A 19310-nucleotide genomic window follows, 5' to 3' on the forward strand; every position below is an offset into this window, starting at 1 on the left:
ACAACCATTTCCTATAGAGGGGATTAGGGCCATGGGGAAAAGGGAGAAAACTGGCCTGGGGTTGTCTTAGACCTTTCCTTCTAGCCAAGGGAGCCCTCAGGAGAGGATTAGGAGACTAGGAGGAAGAGGCAGAACACCACCACAGGGTTGCCTGGCTGGCTCAGTTGGTAAGCGTGCTACTCTTGACCTTTGAGCCCCACATTGGGTGCAGAGATTACTTAAAATAAAATCTTAAACAAGTACCACAGCCTGCAATTTCACCTTGAATGTGTTCACAAAGTCATTACTGAAATTCACAGGTATGTATAGAGCTAAATAGAAAGTCTACAACATCATGTGATAAGGCAATGTCCAGCAAAATAGTTACTCAGGCTGGGCCCCAATGCCAGCAAATTAGAAAGTCATGTGGCCATCAGGCAAATTTTTCTTCAGATAGCCATTCCTGCAACCTAGTGAGCTCTGCTAACTACATGGCCCATTCTGTCTTGGACATGAGGGCCAAACTTTCTTCCCAGGAGGAAGTCGAAACTCCTTAACGTTGGCTTGAATTTCTAGAAAAACGCAATCCAGGCCCTTGTGCAGTCTCCTCGCTTTTCCAGTCCATCAGCTGAGTCCGATTCAATTATTCCAACAAGGTTGCTGTGCAGTAAAACACCACCCTCACGTAAAACCTTCTCATCCCCTCAGGCGGGCAGCGCGGTGACGTCACGGCGTCCCGGGCGCGCCCCGCCCCCGCTCGGCTCAACGCCAGGGGACGCTCGAGGGTTGGGTCTCCTTGGCAACTCCTTGCTCCGCCCCCTCCGCCCCTTTAACCTTTAGGGTGCACGGGCGCTGTGTCCTTCGCACTCCTTCCCCTTTCCCCCTCCCTTTTCCCCACCCCCTTTACTCCAGGAGTCCGGGCCGGAAGTGAAGATGGCGGCGGCGGCGGCGGCGGCGGCGCCTCCTGGCGCGGCTTCCGCGGAGCTGGTGATCGGCTGGTGCATATTCGGCCTCTTACTACTGGTAGGGGAGGTGCTCGTAGTTTTCCCAGTGTTTGGACTGGTGGGAGAGAGGGAGGGGCCGGCCTTGTAGCTGGCCTTTCCCGGCCCGGGAGACCCTCCTCATTCCGCCCCGCCCCACTTGTAGTTTGGACTGTCGGGGGGGCTCCTCTGCTCCGGGGCGGGGGCTGAGCTCCGAGTGGGGAAAGGAGGCACGAATTTCCGGCCGCCTTTGCTGTCTTTTCCCTGATGACGTCTAATATTGCAGGTTCCCATTCTCGGAACTCTTGGCCTCATCCCTGACTAGGGCAGTGGGACGGGTGGAGTTTGGGGACGGAGGAGACCCTGGGGGTTGAGAAGGGAGAAGTGGCCTCTGGTCCCCATGTGAGACGTGAGCACAAGGTGTGGGGCAGCGGCGCCTGATCTTTGCAAGTTCAGTAGCCGCTGGCCTTGATCTGGAAGGGGGCCTCTTTGCTTCTTTAACTGGGGTTTGCCCGTGTTCCCTACCCTTGGGGTTATTGAGTCTCCAACCTTCTCTACCCATTGTGCGATTCTGCCTTGATGACGTGAGATGTTCGTTCTGACTTCCAGGTTTCACATTCCTTTCCAGTCTTTTTTGATGGATGTAGAAACTTACGCAGGGAAGAGCTGTAGCCCTCTTTACTGCCAGTATCAGGGTGTATATACTACAGCCTATCAGAACTGAGGTGCTTTCTTTCCCTACCATCTTATTCCCGTTTATCCAGTGATCAAAACGTGGGCCTCAGTAGCCCAAATGGCCTAGTTTTTACTTCCTTGCGTCATATTAAAACCCTTGGGCTTATTTTATTTGGGGGTTCAATTTATTTCTCTCCATACCCCTCCCCATTCTCACTCTCTTTCCTCATTGTCTTTAACCTCCTGTTGTAGCATTGTGTCCCAAAGTATTTTGCTGCTTTGCATTACTAAAACAAAAAACAAAATCAACCCCCAAACCCACTAACTTCAGTTTGGTAAATCAAGACTTGTATTTGTTAGATTCCACTACAGTGTCTGCAACCTAGGTAGTAAGTAGTATGTTTTGCTGGTAAATGTTTCAGCAGAAACTTTACCAAAAAAAAAAAAAAAAAAGTGTGAAAACTTCTGGAAAGTTATCTCTTGCTACCTTCACTCTCCCAGAAAATAATAGTGCTTGTACACTGCAGCATACTTTACTCCTCTTGGTGGAGAAAATGGAAACAGTAAAGGGTGGCGCTGTTCCCCAAAGCCCATCCAGTATGGTGCTTGAGGAGTTCACTAGCTTTTCCAGACCATCATATTCAGTTGGTTTAGGAAAAAACAAACGAGCATGTAACCAGTATCAAAGTCTAGTGGGAATATCTTGGCAGTTATGCATTAATAAACGTTTAATGTATATGAGTTGTGCTATAAATTGTGGGAGGATGGAAACAAAACAAAATGGCCTTTAAGAGATCCTGAAGATAATGGGAGAACAAAAATTCTTTTTTTTTTAAGATTTATTTTTTTATTGGTTTGGTTGGGGGGGAGCGCAGAGGGAGAGGGAGAGAGAAACTTTAAGCAGACTTCCCGCTGAGTGTGGGAGTGTGGATCCCTGGGCCCAGCTAGATCCCATGACCCTGAAATCACGACCATAGCTGAAACCAAGAGTGGGACGCTTAACTGACTGTGCCACCTAGGTGCCCCGAGAACAGAAATTCTTAAAACAGGTTTAAGTACTGAAAACCAAAGTACAATTTTATAAATGAAATAGGACTGCAGAGAATAGAGAGCAATATTGGAAGAAAGTGGAATTGAGGTAGACTTTGGATAGATGAAGAAGGCAAGGTATTGAAGTTGGTGATAGTACAGAAGGAAAAAGTAAAATGAGAAGGGAATTAAGGAGTTTGAAACTAGATGGAGTAGAAAAAAATTAGTAATAAGGGCTATTTAATTTTCTGCAAATTTCTTTAATTCCTGGCTTATTAGAAGAGAGCTAGATTCTCATGTCTGCTTGTGTATTCAGTTTTTTGAGTGTTGTTTTGGTTGAAGTATATGAAAAATATCCTATTTTAGTGGTACGTCCTTGGAAGCAGAGGAGTATTTTTTAGATAATTGTGGATGTTCTTAAATACCACACCAAAACTCAGTAACTGGAAGCTTTCTAAAGGTTAGTTGAAACAATGGAATCTGAAACCCTATCATTAAACTTTTCATTCTGTTACATTAAAATTTGTTGGTCCATGTCGTACTTTGGATCTTTTGCCTGTGCATGGTTTTACAACATGAAGCATTGATTATTTAGAAAATCTGGTTCACTGAGTTATGCAGATATTCCAAATATGGATATATTTCATTACATAATAATAAAATATCCCATTCATTAACTTTACCACTGATCTTGTTAGAAGAAATGTCCCAGAAAAAAGTATTGAGAAACTGTCAAGCTTGCAGTCATGGATACAAGTTTTCCAAAATTCTAAGTTTCATTGAAAGCTTGAATTTTATCATTGGGAATGGATACTGTCTGTTGTTTTTTCTTGAAGTGATAGGTTCCCTTTGTTCATTTCAACAAAATATGCCAGACATCCAAGTCTGAATAACCATAGTTAACCACTTGTACTTACAAGTAAAAGTGATACACCTTGAAAAGAGTGTCTGATGTGGCTTTCAGCTAAGTTACTGGTAGTGCTTTTCCTCGGGACAGCCGTAACACCTTGAGGTGCAGCAGGAGAGCTCCAATGCATACTTCACCGTTTTCCCCATGGAGTATTGAAAAGATTCAAGGGTTGAAGTTCAATAAAGTTAATTTTTACTGCTTCATTAAGCAAAGTCTTACATTGTCCTCTGTGTGTGTGTGTGTGTATGTGTATGTATGTGGTGGTGAGGAATACAATAACTACTGGCACAATTTGGTGCCATTGACTTGATTCATGCTTAATTTGTCAGCAGTTTTACCACTGACTTAATGCAGCATGAGTGCAGGTATCAACATAGTGAAAAAGGCAAATGACTTTTTAGTATTATGAGCATTGTTTTCAATTTGTAAATCCCCAGAAAGGATTCTGGGACTGCTGGGGGTTGGAGGACTTCACACTTTGAAAACTGTTGCCAATAATCTACTAAAGAATCAGAACACTAAGATTGACTACTTGAGTGATCCTGGGAAAACAGGGTGGACTTAAGTGTCTTCTGCCACATGGGTTAGGTTTGGTCCTCCAATCCTATAATCTAACTTTGTTTCTTTTACGAAATCTAAGCCTTTCTTCTTAAGTCCCCCAAGATCCTCAATTACATTTCCCTTTGCTATATAAGACAGAGTCTTCATTTCTGTAAAGCAAGTTTATTCTTCTTACTCAAAGTGATGATTACTTGGAAACTTGTTAGAAATACTAAATATAAGACCCCAGCTCTACTGAATCAGAATCTGCAGTTTAACAAGATCCCAGGCAGTGTATATGCTTATTAGTTTAAGAAACATTCATCTCTTCTCATTCCTACTTCTGCCCCTGTCGTCAACCTTGATTGCTCATCAAAACCAACTAGGGAGTTTTTAAAAATCCTAATGCCCAGGCCAATTAAATTAGAATCTTGTGGGAGGGGCTGGGGCTTGCTCTAAACCTTTATGATTGTTAGCAAAATCATATATTTCTTTTATGAAAGCCTCTTATTTCATATGACATTTGGTTTCATATGATTTATTGACATATGACAATTCATATGACAGTTGCTGTTTGGTAAGCAGTTACTGTGGCCAGGCACTGTGCTATAAACTCTTTACATCTTATTTTATGCTTATAACGTGCTATGAAGTATTCTTACTACTATTTTATAGATGATGACATTTGGTTAATAATATAGTAACTACTGATAAATTTAACCCACATAAACAAAAAGCTCTTTGGGGTTCTCAGTTTTAAAAGTATAAAGGAATCCTGAGACCAAAAAGTTCAGGATCCTTTGGCTTAACTATTTTGGCTGGGTTGCCCTTTCCCTGCTTGTCTGCCTGGTATTGGCAAACGGCTTCCTCTGCCATAATACCCGTCACTTTGAACTTGGTGAAAGTGCAGATCTTTTTGAAATCCATCAAAAAAATTATTGAATACTTTGTGTCAGGTCCTGTAAAGATAGAATGATTAAGCTCAGCTTCCAGTGGCTTCAAAATAATTAGAAGAATGTTTTAAATATTTGTGAATTCATTTAAATAAATCCATTAAAATATTAATATAAATTTATGAGAAAATAACTTCCCCAAACAAAAATAAATTAGTAAGTAGCCAGGATTTGAATCTAGGTCTTTTTTTTCCTCCAACATCCAGGTTCCAAAGTCTACATTCTGTTCTCACTTTATTTTTTCCTGCTGTTCTGACACCAGCTGAAATGTTAGTAATATGAAGGAATTACATGAAACAACTTAGATAGATTTAAAATGCATTATCCTAAGTGAAAGTAGCCAGACTCAGAAGATGATATGCTATATAAGTACATTATTACATTATGGAAAAGGCAGAAGCTATAGGGACAGATAATAGTGGTTGTCAAGGGTGGAGAGTAGAGAGAGGGGTTAACTACACAGGGCAAAGGGGATTTTTCTGCGGTGGCGGAACTGTTCTTTTATCTTGATTGTGGTAGGGGAATTTGGAAGCTGTGAAACAAATTAGGTGGTGGTGTTAGTTCAGTTCAGGCTCCTGAACTAGGATACCCACAAAGGAAGTAACAGTTGAATCTGTTGAAAAGAGTGAAAGGACAAAACAACGCTTTTGTTCCAGAGCTCTTAATAGAGTTTATTTAAAACAATGGTTCTCTCTTACGGCTCAGTAATATTCCATTGTCATTTGCCACAACATGGATGAACCTAGAGAGTGAAATAAGTCAGAGACAGAAAGATAGATACCATATGAGTTCCCTTACATGTGGGATATAAAAAACAAAACAAAAAACCAGAAACAGACCCGTAAATACAGAGAACAAACTGTTGGCTGCCGGAAGGGAGGAGATGAGCAAAATGGGTGAAGGAGAGTGGGAGGTACAGGCTTCCTATGGAACGAGTAAGTCATGAGGATGAAAGGTACAGCATGGGAGTCAGTGATACCATAGTGTTGTGTGGCGACTCATGGTAGCTACACTTGTGAGCATGGCATAGGGGAGTAGAGTTATGGAATCACTGTGTTGTACACTTGAAACTAATGTAACATTGTGTGTCAACTATACGTCAATAAAATGGGAAACAAAAGCAGTAGTTCTCAAGTTTGGCTCAGATTGGAATCCTCAGGCTTTTTTATCTTTATTTTTTTAAATTTCTTTAAGATTTTTATTTATTTGAGAGAGAGAGAACAGGAGTGGGGATGGTGTGGGGGGTGGGGACAGAGGAGAAGTGGACTCCCTGCTGGGCAGGGAGCCCAGCGCGGGGCTTGATCCCAGAACCCCGCCCCGCCCCGCCATCATGACCTGAGCCTAAGGCAGTCGCTTAACTGACTGAGCCACCCAGGTGCCCCTCCTCAGGCTTTTTTAAAGTGCTGTTGCCTGGAGGAGCTTCACTCTGATTGAATTGATTTGTGGGGAAGACATAAGGATATTTATTTTTTTTAAAGAGATTTTATTTTTATTTATTTGACAGAGAGACAGCCAGAGAGGGAACACAAGCAGGGGGAGCAGAAGAGGGAGAAGCAGGCTTCCCACAGAGCGGGGAGCCTGATGCAGGGCTTGATCCCAGGATCCTGGGATCATGACCTGAGCCGAAGGCAGATGCTTAACTACTGAGCCACCCAGGCGCCTCGGCATAAGGGTATTTAAAAACTGCCCAGGTGATTCTAACACAGCCTAGGCTGAGAATCACTGATTTAGTACCTATCTGCAATTCCCTAAATTTGAGTAGAGCAGCTTCTTAAAATGTAGTTCCTGGACCAGTAGCAGCCTCACCTGGGAACTTGTTACAAATAATAGATTTTTCTGGGCCTGCTCCAGACCCCTGAATCTGAAACCGGGGGTGGGGCCCAGCATTCTCTACTATAAGAAGCCCTCCAGATGATTCTGATACTCCCTAAAGTTGGAGAATCTTGAGTAAAGTCCTATACTCTGTGTTAGTCATTAGAAAGGCATTGGTAACTATTAAGAGTACCTGGTGGATTAGAGATGTCATCCTCAGTACCTCTGAGTCTATTTTTATCACTGGAAAGTTCCTTGCAGTGCACGTGTACTCATTTTAAATGTTCACTTTTCTTTGTTTAAGGCCCTTTAAAATTTGAATTATAGTATAATTTGTCAATACATGGTGATTATTGGCAGTTAATCTTTAGCTGAATGGTATTCTTGAACTGTAATAATGGGGCAGAAGTTAATTTCACTTCAAGTTATATTCTATTTAGGTTGGAGAAATCTATAGGTAAAAAGCATTCAAAACTAATTACAACTATGACGTTGTGTGAAACCATTAATGAGGTTCAATGAGGATATATGTAATTGAGCACTGGTATCAATAAGTTTTGTGTGTGAATGTGTCTTTGCACCTAATGGAGGTTGTACTGCATTCATGAAATAGGCTTTGAAAATTATAAATCTTGAACAAGTTTATAAGAGGTAGTGGACCTTCCTTATACATCTAAAAGAACCTTCATTTGACAGTTTCCCATTGGAAACTTTCAAACACATACTATCATCTGTGTTAGAGAATGCATAGGGCAGTAACAGACATTCTTTTTGTTCTCTTTCAGGCTATTTTGGCATTCTGTTGGATATATGTTCGTAAATACCAAAGTCAGCGGGAAAGTGAAGTTGTCTCCACCATAACAGCAATTTTTTCTCTGGCGATTGCACTTATCACATCAGCACTTCTACCAGTGGATATATTTTTGGTTTCTTACATGAAAAATCAAAATGGTACATTTAAGGTAATTACTATCATACTATGTGATTTTTTTTTTCCCCTTTCAAGTTCTTGGCAATTAAGTGTTTAAGTTTAGCAGTCCAGTATATATTGTGCTTTTATTGTTGTCTCCAGGGAATAAATGTGAGTGGAAATGCAGCATAGAGACTGAGAATGGGACAACCACCATGGAAGACTAGAAACAGACTCTTAACTGACTAAAGAACTACTAATTCACCAACCCTCCAAATGTGAAGAATCCCTTTTGTTGATCTGAAAATATATTACATAATCACAATAGTTTATTTTTGTGTCTCTCATAGCTCCCTTGAAATTTGCATTGATTTACATTAATGCAGTAAATAAGTAATTTAGCAGGGATTTTGTTAGTGGTAGATCAAAATCTAAATCTGTTTCACATTGAGTACTTTGAGTCAGTATGGCATGCGGAAAAGACCACTAAGCTAGTTGGGAGTTACAAGACCTGACTTCTGGTCTTGACTCTTGACTATCTAGGCTGTATCTTTGGCCAACTTAGTTAAGTTTTCTGGACTTCAGGTTCTTCATTTTTAAAATGAAGGGTGTTGGACTGGAAGATTTCTGAGTTATCTTTCAATTAACATATTTTTAAGTTTCTTAATAGTTAAGCTTCTTGAGGCAGGAACTGTGTCTTGTTTATTTTTGTATCCCAAGTGTTTAGCACAGAGTAGATACTTCAGTATTTGAATAAAATATTATTACAGTTAACTCAGTATTGCATGCTTCCAAAATAAGTTCCTGAATTGAGCCAACTGGACTTAAATAATTTGAAAACATTTTTGAAGTTAGGTTTAGATACATTATGATTGCTGTGAAAACTAGTTATTTACTGTAGGTCACTTACTCACGTATTTATTTATTTATTTTTAAAAGATTTTATTTATTTGGGAGAGAGAGAGAGCACAACTCCCCTTCCTGGGAGCATGAATGGTTGAAGGGGCAGAGGGAGAGGGGAAGGACAAGCTGACTTCCCACTGAGCACTCAGCCTGAGATGCAGGGCTCAGTCCCAGGATCCTGAGATAAAGACCTGAGCCTAAGTCAGATGCTTAACCGACTGAGCCACCCAGGCACCCCGGTCACTCATTTATTTAGAAAGTATTAATTGAGCACTTAGCATGTGCCAAGTGCTGTATAAAGATAGTAATTAACATATTGAATGTTTACTGTGTCAGATCCTGTTCTCATTGATTAATATATATTAACACTCTTTAATCACCCAAACAACCCTGTGAGGTATAGTATTATCCATGATTTTATGGGCGGGAAACCAAAGTCTGGAGAGTTGAAGTAACCTATTTAAGGTCATACAGCTTGTAGGTGCTGTAGCCGAGATTTGAAACTCTGCAATCTGGCTTCAGAGCTCTTCGCTCACTAGATTTTATATATATATATATATATATATATATATATATATATATATTCCTAGTGAGTACTATAAAGTTGACACTAACATAAACAAATACTTTTTATTTTATACCAATGTATAAAAATTTTTTTTAAAAAATTAGTAATTAAGATATGGCATTGGAACATTTTGTATTTTGGCAGCTAAAATGTTCATCTCTTACTCCCCTCCTCCAGTAATTAATCTCTCTTAGATGTCTGGGTTTAACTCTCCAGTACTGCCTCATTTCTGCTCTCAGATTTTGTCTTAGAACTTTATATTCTTCACTGCACCTTAAATACATTTATTTGCTTAATACTTATTAAGCATGTAGTATGTACCTGACATACATGGGTGCTGGAGATTAATAAATGAGGCTGCTGTTTTCATGGAGCTTACATTCTGTAAGATCAGGCCAACAGTAAATAAAACAAGCTGACTTCACAGCAGTACATTCTATGAGGAAATATAACAGATTGCTATGAAAGTCTAAGTTGTGGGTAATTCACATAGGGGCATGGGAAGGCCAAATTGCTGAAACAGGTTACTTGAGCTGAGACCTGGATGAGGAAGAGCCAGTCAGGTGAAGATCCAGAGGTGAAAGCCTTTAGGGAAAGGGAACAGCAAATACAGAAGCTTTTAGACAGAGATGAGTTTGGCCTATTTGGCTGAAGTGTGGTGTTGGGGATTGCACTTTGGTACTAGAGAGATCAAGAGGAAGACGGGAGCCAAATTGTTTATGACTTTTAAGTCATGTTAAAAGAGCTGTATTTTGGACAAATTACCTTCAGAGTGCCTATCCTAAATATTCCAAATATCCAAATATAAAGTGGAGGTGTCAAGTAGGGAGTTGGAAGTGTTGTTGAGAGGTATAGTGAGAGGGGTAGAGAAGTGGCTGCTGGTTTTGGTCAGCGGTGATAGTTTCAGTGGAGCATTTGGGTGCTCAGGTTGGAGCCGGGTTAACTGTGGACCGGGAGGTGAGGAAGTAATGATAGCGAATGCTGAAAACTTTTCAAGAACTTTTGTTTTCTAAGGGAGTAAGAAGTGGGGTCAAGGGAGGTGTTTTTATTCGAGGTGGTTGTGTGTATATCTCTGTGCTTATTGGAAGTTACTAGGGTTTGTATACTTTAGGATTCAGTGGAGTAGGAGACATTTTTAGAGGGAAGAGAAGATACTATTGCAGGTACAGTGTCTTTGAGAAAGCAAAAGGGTTGGGGGTCCTAATGTGAAAGGATTGGCCATAAATAGGAGTACAGGTGCTTGGCAGAAGGAAGGACTAACATTTGAATACAGATGGAGGTAGGTTTTAGATTTGGTAGTAAGTTGAGTGAATTCCTGTCTTTTGGCTCCAAATTATTTTAGGGACCTCAAAGTCAGTGTTTCTTAGACATTGACATTTTGTTCTGGTTAATCTTTGTTGTGGGTGAGGTCCTGTGCATCATGGACAGCAGATCTTTGCTTCTACCCACAAGATGCTGCTAGTACACCAACACTCTCCCAACCGCCTGGGGCTCCATTGCCAAATCCCCATGGGGGACAAAGTCACCCCTGAGTGAAAGCCACTGGTCTAAGGTGAGAATATCAGGTAAAATTGAGGAGAGTTGTATACTTTGGGGTTGGGCTGAGCATTTCTAAATGTCATTTTGAAGAATAGGAAAGGAAATTTTACGTATATGACCCACTGCATCTCTGTTCTGTGGAATTTATATTCTTTTCCTTTCATCTGAAATGCTCTTTAATATTCTCTAGTATTAGTTCTTTTTCTTCCAACTTTTTGGGTCTTAAATGACTCTAGTTTCTTTTGGTCTCTACTTTGGGAGGCCATGGTCTATAAAATGTATCAAGGGTAGAGTGGTTTTCAAAATGTAAATGGAGGAAGGTTTCATAAACTAAGCTCTTTTGACAGTATGTACCTTGGAGGCAAGACAGTATAAGAGCCAAATGCACTAATAGTACTTGAATGATGTTGTATATTTTATGCTTATTTTTAGGCTTAAAATAGTAATGTTAATATTTTCTTATTGCCATAAGATTTGGTTAAACAAAAGAACCTTGCAGGGTAAAAGGTTCTAAGTGTCAGTGAATCTTTGGCTTTAAATTACCTACATTCTTTCTTGTTTTAACTTTTTTCTGAGTTTGGGGTCTTGACCTGTAAGTAATTCTCAATGGGTACATTAATACCTTATGGGATTATTTTGGAAATTGGAAGGGAGCTTGTGCAGTGATAGGTGAATTTTCCTCTGTTTCAAAAAATCTTCAAGATTCAAAAATCTTTTTAAAATTCCATTTTGTGCATAAACAGTAAATAAAGAAACTGTTAGGAACTGAAGTTTTGATTATGTACATATCCATTTGGATGCTTGAATCATTGATGAAAAAATGTCCAGTTATTGCACAGAAATATCCCCAGTGCTTTGCCATGCCCATGTGGTAAAAGCACTGTTCCATTTTTTTTTTTTTTTGTATATGTATGGGTGTTTTATTTTTTAGACAAAGATTGCATGTGTTAAAACTACTAGTTGTAATTCGTTCTGTGGCTCCCCCCCCTCACTCAAAAGTACTTCATGGATATCTATATATACCTGTTTATACAGATTTCATTGTTTTTAATGTCTATATATAGTTTCTCCTTAGGCATATAGTTTCTAGTTATTGATGTTTTTAAATTTTTTTTAACAACGCTGCACTGAATATTGTTGGGTAAGGAGGAAAGGGAACAATTAACATTATTTGGTGTAGGCTGGAATTTATGGGGGTAAGGATCAGCAAGTGCATAGGTTCTTAAATCCTTGACATTCTTGCAGTAAAGTGAGCTTTCCCAAAGTGCAGGTGCTTCACCAGAGGTACCTCTACCTTCTTTTGTTCTCCCTTCTTGTAAGGCAAAGAGAATGGCCTTGCAGATAGGTGAACACGATGGACTTGGGTGCCAGGTAGTGTGAACTTAGATACAAGGTGTTCATGAGGTGCTCGGACATTCTGGTTGCCAGAACACCTAGAGACTTTGGGCCCCTTTAGTTCTGTGAGTAATAGAGATGGGGTATAACTCCTCCTATTGTATGGGAAGGGAAGGCCCCATTTTGGTAGCTTGCTGTCATGCAACCCAGTAAGAGCTCTTGAGGTCATTCATTAGACAGTACTACTTTGTCTTTAAAACTTATCTGTATATTGATATCTGTCCTGATTTGTGTGAATATTTTTAGGAATAGATTCCAACAAAGAATGTCTAGATCATAGACGATTTTTCTTACTATTACTATGTAGGTGATGACTTTTCCTCTACATTTGCCATTAATAATGTGTTTTAAATTTTGCCACTTAGGTAAATGGAAGGTTACTATAATAGATTTTCATGTTTTATTAATAAAATCTAGTAATTGGGTAAATTTCTCATTGTTGGTCATTTTGAAAAAATTTCCTAGCTCTTGCCTATATGTTTTTCAGATGATTTTTGTAATCAGCATGTCAAAATACTCTACCTCTTAGTATATTGGGATTTGGATTGGCAGTATATATAGTTTTTATAAATTAATTTGGAGGGATTTGGTATTTACAATCTTTTCATGTGGGAACATGTGACTTTCCATTTATTTAGATTTTTTAATATTCTATAATTAAGTTAGTTTTCTTTATATAGTTAACATAAAATTTTTATTTAACCTATTAAGTTTTTTATAGCCTTTATTGCTGTTGGAAAAATACTATTTTTATTGTACTTTGTGTGTCAAGATTTTGCTTTTGTAATGCTAAATTTGGATTTTCCACATTTTTGTTCTTTTAGGAATTTGTCAGTAAGAAATTCATAGATGTTCCTTGCTAGAGGTGTTTTTGGTAAAAAAAAAAAAAAGAAAAGAAAAACCCAATTATTTGAGGAGTTTTAAATGTTGATATCCTTCCTTAAGTGCCAGTGTAGTGGGATGTTGATACTGACTTGAGCTCTTAAAAGTGTTTATAGGAAAGAAATGATCTGGATACTAATACTTAATAGCAGGAGTCACTTAGACTCTCCAGGTTTAATTTTTCATATGCATAAAGTTTAGGACATTTGATAAAAAGACTTGCCATTATAACCTGAGTTCTGATTCATTAGTGTATAGATTTTTTCTATTTGAAAAGATTAATTTGAATTATATTTTCTAAGTTAAATTACTAATTTAAAGAATACTTGTGTGGGGTGAATGCAAATAAGTTTAGATTGTTCTTTTAGGTATTTTTAAAAAATATATTATGCTTAGATATTTTCTAAAATACAAATCATATTTCACTCTCTGTATAGAAATTCATCACAAAGTCCAAAATATTTAGCATGACTCATGAGTCCCTTAAACTTGTGTCCTTCCCTCCCTTGCTCCTCTGGCTTTTTCTTACCTTCCCAAAAGCTCTAATGAATCTATATTTAGCTTCTTGCAGTTTTTTTTCAAACTTCCGTATGTGTTTCTTCTCTCTTCTGTCCTTCCTACTGTTTTTTTTTCCTCCTTTTGTCTGAGAATGACCTTTCTTCCTTCATTTTTCAGTTTAGAGTCATTTTGGGAAGCCATCCCTGATCTTCAGGCTGAGTTAGGTGCCTCCTGCTTATATGTTTCCCTAGAACTATATTGTCATCTTATCTCAGCATTTACCTGTTGAAATTGTGTGCTTACTTACTTTCTCTGTTTTCTCAATTATTGAAGGCACAGATCATACTTGGTTGGGTTGATGATACATTTATAAGTGACATTCAGTCATATTAAAACTTAATCATAATTGCTAAACAGATGGATGTTTCATTAATATTTCTATTGTTTCCTTTTTATCCTAGGACTGGGCCAATGCTAATGTCAGCAGACAGATCGAGGACACTGTGTTATATGGTTACTACAGTAAGTATTTCAGTTTCATTTCCTATCTGGGCTGCTAATCAAGATGTAGAATTAAGCTGTGTATAAACATTTAATTTTGATATCACATTTGTGATTACTGTTTCAACACCAGGAGTAAGAAATACAGCATTCATTCTCATAATCTGGAAACTTTTAACCTACTTTGCTTCATTTAGGTTCACTTGTACTATGTCTTTTTGGAGTTTCAGTCAAGTTACTTTAAATCTCAAGTGTCTTCCTTTGTTAACATTACCAGTTTCCTACTTGCACTCTTGATTTTAAAAATCTCAGTTTTCTGGACATTTTTTCTAAGTATTGACCCTAGTAAAGGGTACTCAGGGGAGTTTGTAACATCAACTTTATTGTACTATACAGAGTCAGTTTAAGGGATTCTGGTTGATTGGGCCTTCTCTCTCTCTTCCTTCTTGAATGTTCAATTATAAAAGCTTTATAGTAAGCACCTAAGTGTTTCCCAGATTTTCTCTTTAAATTTGCATAAGACTTGTGTTTTTATAAAAATGTGTAAGTGCAGGGGCGCCTGGTGGCTCAGTTGGTTAAGCATCAGACTCTTGATTTCAGCTCAGCTCATGATTTCAGGGTCCTGGGATTCAGTTGTGTCAGGCTGCACACTCAGCAGGGAATCTGCTTGGATTCTCTGTCTCCCTCTCCCTTTGCCCCACCTTTCCTGCTCGCAGATGCGTGTCCATGCTTTCTCTCTCTTCCACTCTCTAAAATAAAAATAAGTAAGTCTTTAAAAAAGTGTGTAAGTGCTGAGTGCCTGGATGGCTCAGTCAGTTAAGCGGCTGCCTTTGGCTCAGGTCGTAATCTTTGGGTCTTGGGATCCAGCCCCGCATCGCATCAGGTTCCCTGCTTATCGGGGAGCCTGCTTCTCCCTCTCCGTCTTCCTCCGTCACTCGAAGTGAGATTGATCTTGTACAAATAAAACAGACGCTCAGTCAGATGTATCAGAAGACCCTGGGCACAATGATCGCAAGTGACACAAGTGGAGATTACCGAAAGCTTCTTCTGGCCATCGTGGGCCAGTAGGAGGGATTTTTTAAATAAACGAAGCATATCCTTCAGTAATTGACCTGCATGCAGCAATATCAACCACCACCTAAGCAAAAGAGCTTTTTACCAAGGACTGTGTCAGGGTATTGTGCTTGGTTTGCACATGTGGTTATTGCCTTAATTCCAATGTTACTTTTTCTCTATATACAATCAGTGTGAAGCCATATCACAATGATGTACTAATAATGCAATGTTTGTAAGGCATAAATCTCACTGCTCTTCTAATCAGGATCCCAAGTTGAATAAAAAGCACAGCAATTTCTAATTCTGCATAATAAAGCTGAATAAAAGAAAAAAAAAAGGCTAAAAGGCATGGTATAGAAATAGGAGTCTGAAAGTTTCTTGATCCATCTTTATTCTTCCTTAGTTCCATAACTTACCTCACCCAAATATGCATAAAACTATTTTCACTACAGAAATGCTGGAGAGCAAAAAGTAAGAACTTATTAAACACCTAATAATCTGGAATTCTTTGAATAAGAGCACCCATACAATGGAAAACAATGCAGTAAAGGCTTTTTTTAAAATATACTTATATACTAGATCCTCAAAGCGGCAGTATTTGAAAGAGCCAAAAACTGAACCTAACTGATCATCAATTTTATTTTTTTAATTTAATTTTATTATGTTATGTTAGTCACCATACAGTACATCATTAGTTTTTTTAATTTCTGAAATTTCTGCTTAATATGTTTTCTTTTTTTTATTATTATTATGTTATGTTAATCACCATACATTACATCATTAGTTTTTGATGTAGTGTTCCATGATTCATTGTTTGCGTATAACACCCAGTGCTCCATGCAGAACGTGCCCTCTTTAATACCCATCACCAGGCTAACCCATCCTCCCACCTCCCCTCCCCTCTAGAACCCTCAGTTTGTTTTTCAGAGTCCATCGTCTCTCATGGTACATCATTAGTTTTTGATGTAGTGTTCCATGATCATCAATTTTAGAATGGATAAACAAGCCATGCTATGTTAATACAATGGAATATTTAAAGCAATGACAATCAATGAAGTACGGTTACCTGCAACAATACAGATGAATCTCAAATACAATGCTGAGCACTACAGCCAAACAGAAAACAATGTATACTATATGAATTCAATTTATATCTATACAAAAAATGATAGCCCAAGAATCAGTGTCAACAGAAGAAAGTGTCTCTAGGATAAAGTGATAGGACAACTACAGAAAGGCTGAACACAACAGTCTTGAATAATTCCTGCCTATGGTTTGAGCTCTCTCCATTTCTACAACCCCTGTACACATGCAAAATCAACACAAAAAGTTAGAAAAACTATTAAGTAAAATGAAAATTCACTTAAAGTGGACATTGAAAGAGTTAAAACTAAAAATTTCAAGAATGGTTAGAGAAAACATTAGAATAAACATTTATAATAAAGTACAATAAATAGAATGTAAAAATTTAAAGATAAAAATAAATCTGAAACATAAAAATAGGACTCAGATAAAAGGTTAAATACAATATATAATAAAATCTTTAATAGGTTCCAACATAGGATTAAAACTGAACAGAGAAGAAAAAAGTCAGACAAGAGTAGCTTTTTAAAGGAAAATATCAAAGAAGTTTAAAGATATAAATGAAGAAACAAATAAAAACATTCAAAAAGGACAAAAGGACTGAAATGTTTCTGGGATGCATACAACATCCTCAAATGAGGGGATCTCCTAGGTACAGGGTCCCTATGACTATAGAACAAAAGGGCAGACTCCTATTTCTATACCATGCCTTTTAGCGCACCTAAGAGAATTTTTAGGAAGTTTTTCCTTACTCCCCATTGGTTAATTGCTGAAAAATTGTAGCTGGAGTCTTTACTATGGATTTTGAACTTAGGGTTTACAACCTTCTAGTGTCTAATTTGAGAAGAGTACCATGAGACCTTGAAGTCATTTAACTTCTTTATGACTTCAACACTTGTGAAATGGATAAAGTAGTATCTACTTAGCAGTCTTGCAAATGGTATTAGGAATGTGAGACGTGATTAGTGCTGAATAGCTGATATCTGCTGTTGTTTTAATTCAAATTAGCTAAGAGAGCAAGGAAAGTAAACATCAGTGCAATGATAGGAGAAGATTAATATGAAAGAATTGACCTAGCATCTCATTCAACTTATATCTTTTTGATTCTTTATTGTTTTGAAAACATCTCTAATATATATAATTGCTTTTCTAAAAAAGATGGACTGAGAATAATTTGGGGGATTTCTGTAAAGTTCTTCTTGATGAGATATAGTTGTGTCCTGTCTCCTGCTTTCCCTTCCCCCTTTAAAAAGACTGTATTCTACCTGACAATGTATTCTTAATCTCTGGGGGAGTTTCCTAAATGGTTTCTGATTGCATTTGCTCAAGAAATTCTCTAGATAATGACTCCGTGACACTGAGTGGCCTAAGAATTTGTTTCCAAGTAGAAATATTAGAGGAAACAAACAACCAAAAAAATCCTTCAGGGAAATGACTGTTCTTCAGAGTACATATTCTCAGTTAAAGGCTGTAAACAGTTTTGTTCCCCAAGTTGTATATTGTCAGATCATGCCCCTTAATGTTTCAATCAGTGAGGTACTATCAGCAGTGGTAGTAGTTACCTACTGTGGTGTACCAAATTACCCCCAAATTTAGCAGTTTAGAACAAACATTATCTCCCAGTTTCTCTGGGCCAAGAATCCAGATGTAGCTGATCTGGGTCCTCAGCTCGGATTTTCTCTTCACAAGGCTGCAGTTGTGTATGTTGGGACTACATTCATCTTAAGGCTGCACTTGGGGAGAGTTGGCTCCCAAGCTCCCTCATGCGGGTTTAGGCTGGCTTCACGTCTCAGCTACCTGTTGCCGGCAGCATCAGTTCCTTGCCACAGGGACCTTTTCAGAGGGCAGTTCACACATGGCAGCTGAGGTCTCTCAGAGCGAGCAAGATGGAAGTCAGAGTCTTTTAGTAATTAATCTTAGGAGTCACACTCTTCTCATCAGCAGTGAGTCAGTGATCTAGCCCCCACCCATTGTATTAATATACCATGGCTTGTTTATCCATTCTCAAATTGAGGGATTGCACAAGGGTGTGGGGATCAACAGGAGCCATTTTAGAGGCTAACTTTATAGCAGTCTTGCAAGTATTGACAGTTTTGATGTTTATTCAACATATAATACTTTTATACTTGCAATATATCTATTAAGCATGCAAGGTATGAAGTTTGAAGTCCCTTGTGGGCCTTTCCCTGATGCCATCTCTTCTCCAACCCCCTTAGAAGTAACCACTATTTTAATTTAGTCTGTGTTAATCCCTTGTTTTTGCCTTATAGTTCTACCAGGCTGTATCTTTAGTTTTACATTTTTTGAACTTTATATGAAATTACTTGCTTGTTTTCAGGGGCACCTGGGTGGCTCAGTCGTTAAGCGTCTGCCTTTAGCTCAGGTCATGATCCCAGGGTCCTGGGATTGAGCCCTGCATTGGGCTCCCTGCTCGGCAGGAAGCCTGCTTCTCCCTCTCCTCCTGCTTGCGATCCCTCTCTCACTGTGTATCTCTCTGTCAAATAAATAAATAAATAAATAAATAAATAAAAAAGAAATTACTTGCTTGTTTTCATTCAGCCATATGTTTTCTGAGATTCTTACATGTTCTTGCATAAAGTGTAGCTTATTTTTATTGTGTATGAATATAACACATGTTAATCAGTCTGGACATTTAGATTTTTTGCTATTGTGCATTGAATATATTTTGTACACGTTTCCTATTGCATATTTGCAAAATACATGCATAGAGTTAATGGACCACGAGTTATGTGCATCTTCAACATTCTAAATAATGATAATTTATTTTTCTAAGTGTTTCTACCACTTTAACTCCCACTGAAAGGATAGAAATCTTCCATTTGCTCTGTATCCTGAACTTGGTGTTTTTGTTTTTATTTTTGTTTTTACTGTTGTGTTCCAGTAGAACTTTATTTACAAAAGCAAGTGGTGGGCTAGATTTGGCCTGCAGGCTGTAGTTTTCTGGCACCTGGCCCAATCTATCATAGTTATATAGTAAATAAAAATAAAAACACTGTGTATACAATCAGTGACTAGAAGAAAATGTCCCAAAGGTTAAATTAGGTGGCATTTAGGTAGTTGAATTATGTGTAATTTT

The 19310-nt window shown here is 38.3% G+C and overlaps 1 protein-coding gene across 1 annotated transcript in view; it reads left to right on the forward strand.

Moving 5' to 3' along the window:
• Positions 1-728: 728 nt before the first annotated feature.
• Positions 729-19310, forward strand: part of LMBRD1 (LMBR1 domain containing 1) — a 129614-nt gene continuing 111032 nt past the window's right edge. Inside the window, exons 1-3 of the mRNA XM_036072669.2 lie at positions 729-1002; positions 7664-7840; positions 14035-14095. Of these exons, the coding sequence (XP_035928562.1) occupies positions 913-1002; positions 7664-7840; positions 14035-14095 (328 nt within the window). The 5' untranslated portion in view covers positions 729-912. The remainder of the gene's footprint in view (positions 1003-7663; positions 7841-14034; positions 14096-19310) is intronic.

The sequence above is a fragment of the Halichoerus grypus genome, chromosome 9, assembly GCF_964656455.1.
Source record: "Halichoerus grypus chromosome 9, mHalGry1.hap1.1, whole genome shotgun sequence".
Lineage (NCBI taxonomy): Eukaryota > Metazoa > Chordata > Mammalia > Carnivora > Phocidae > Halichoerus > Halichoerus grypus.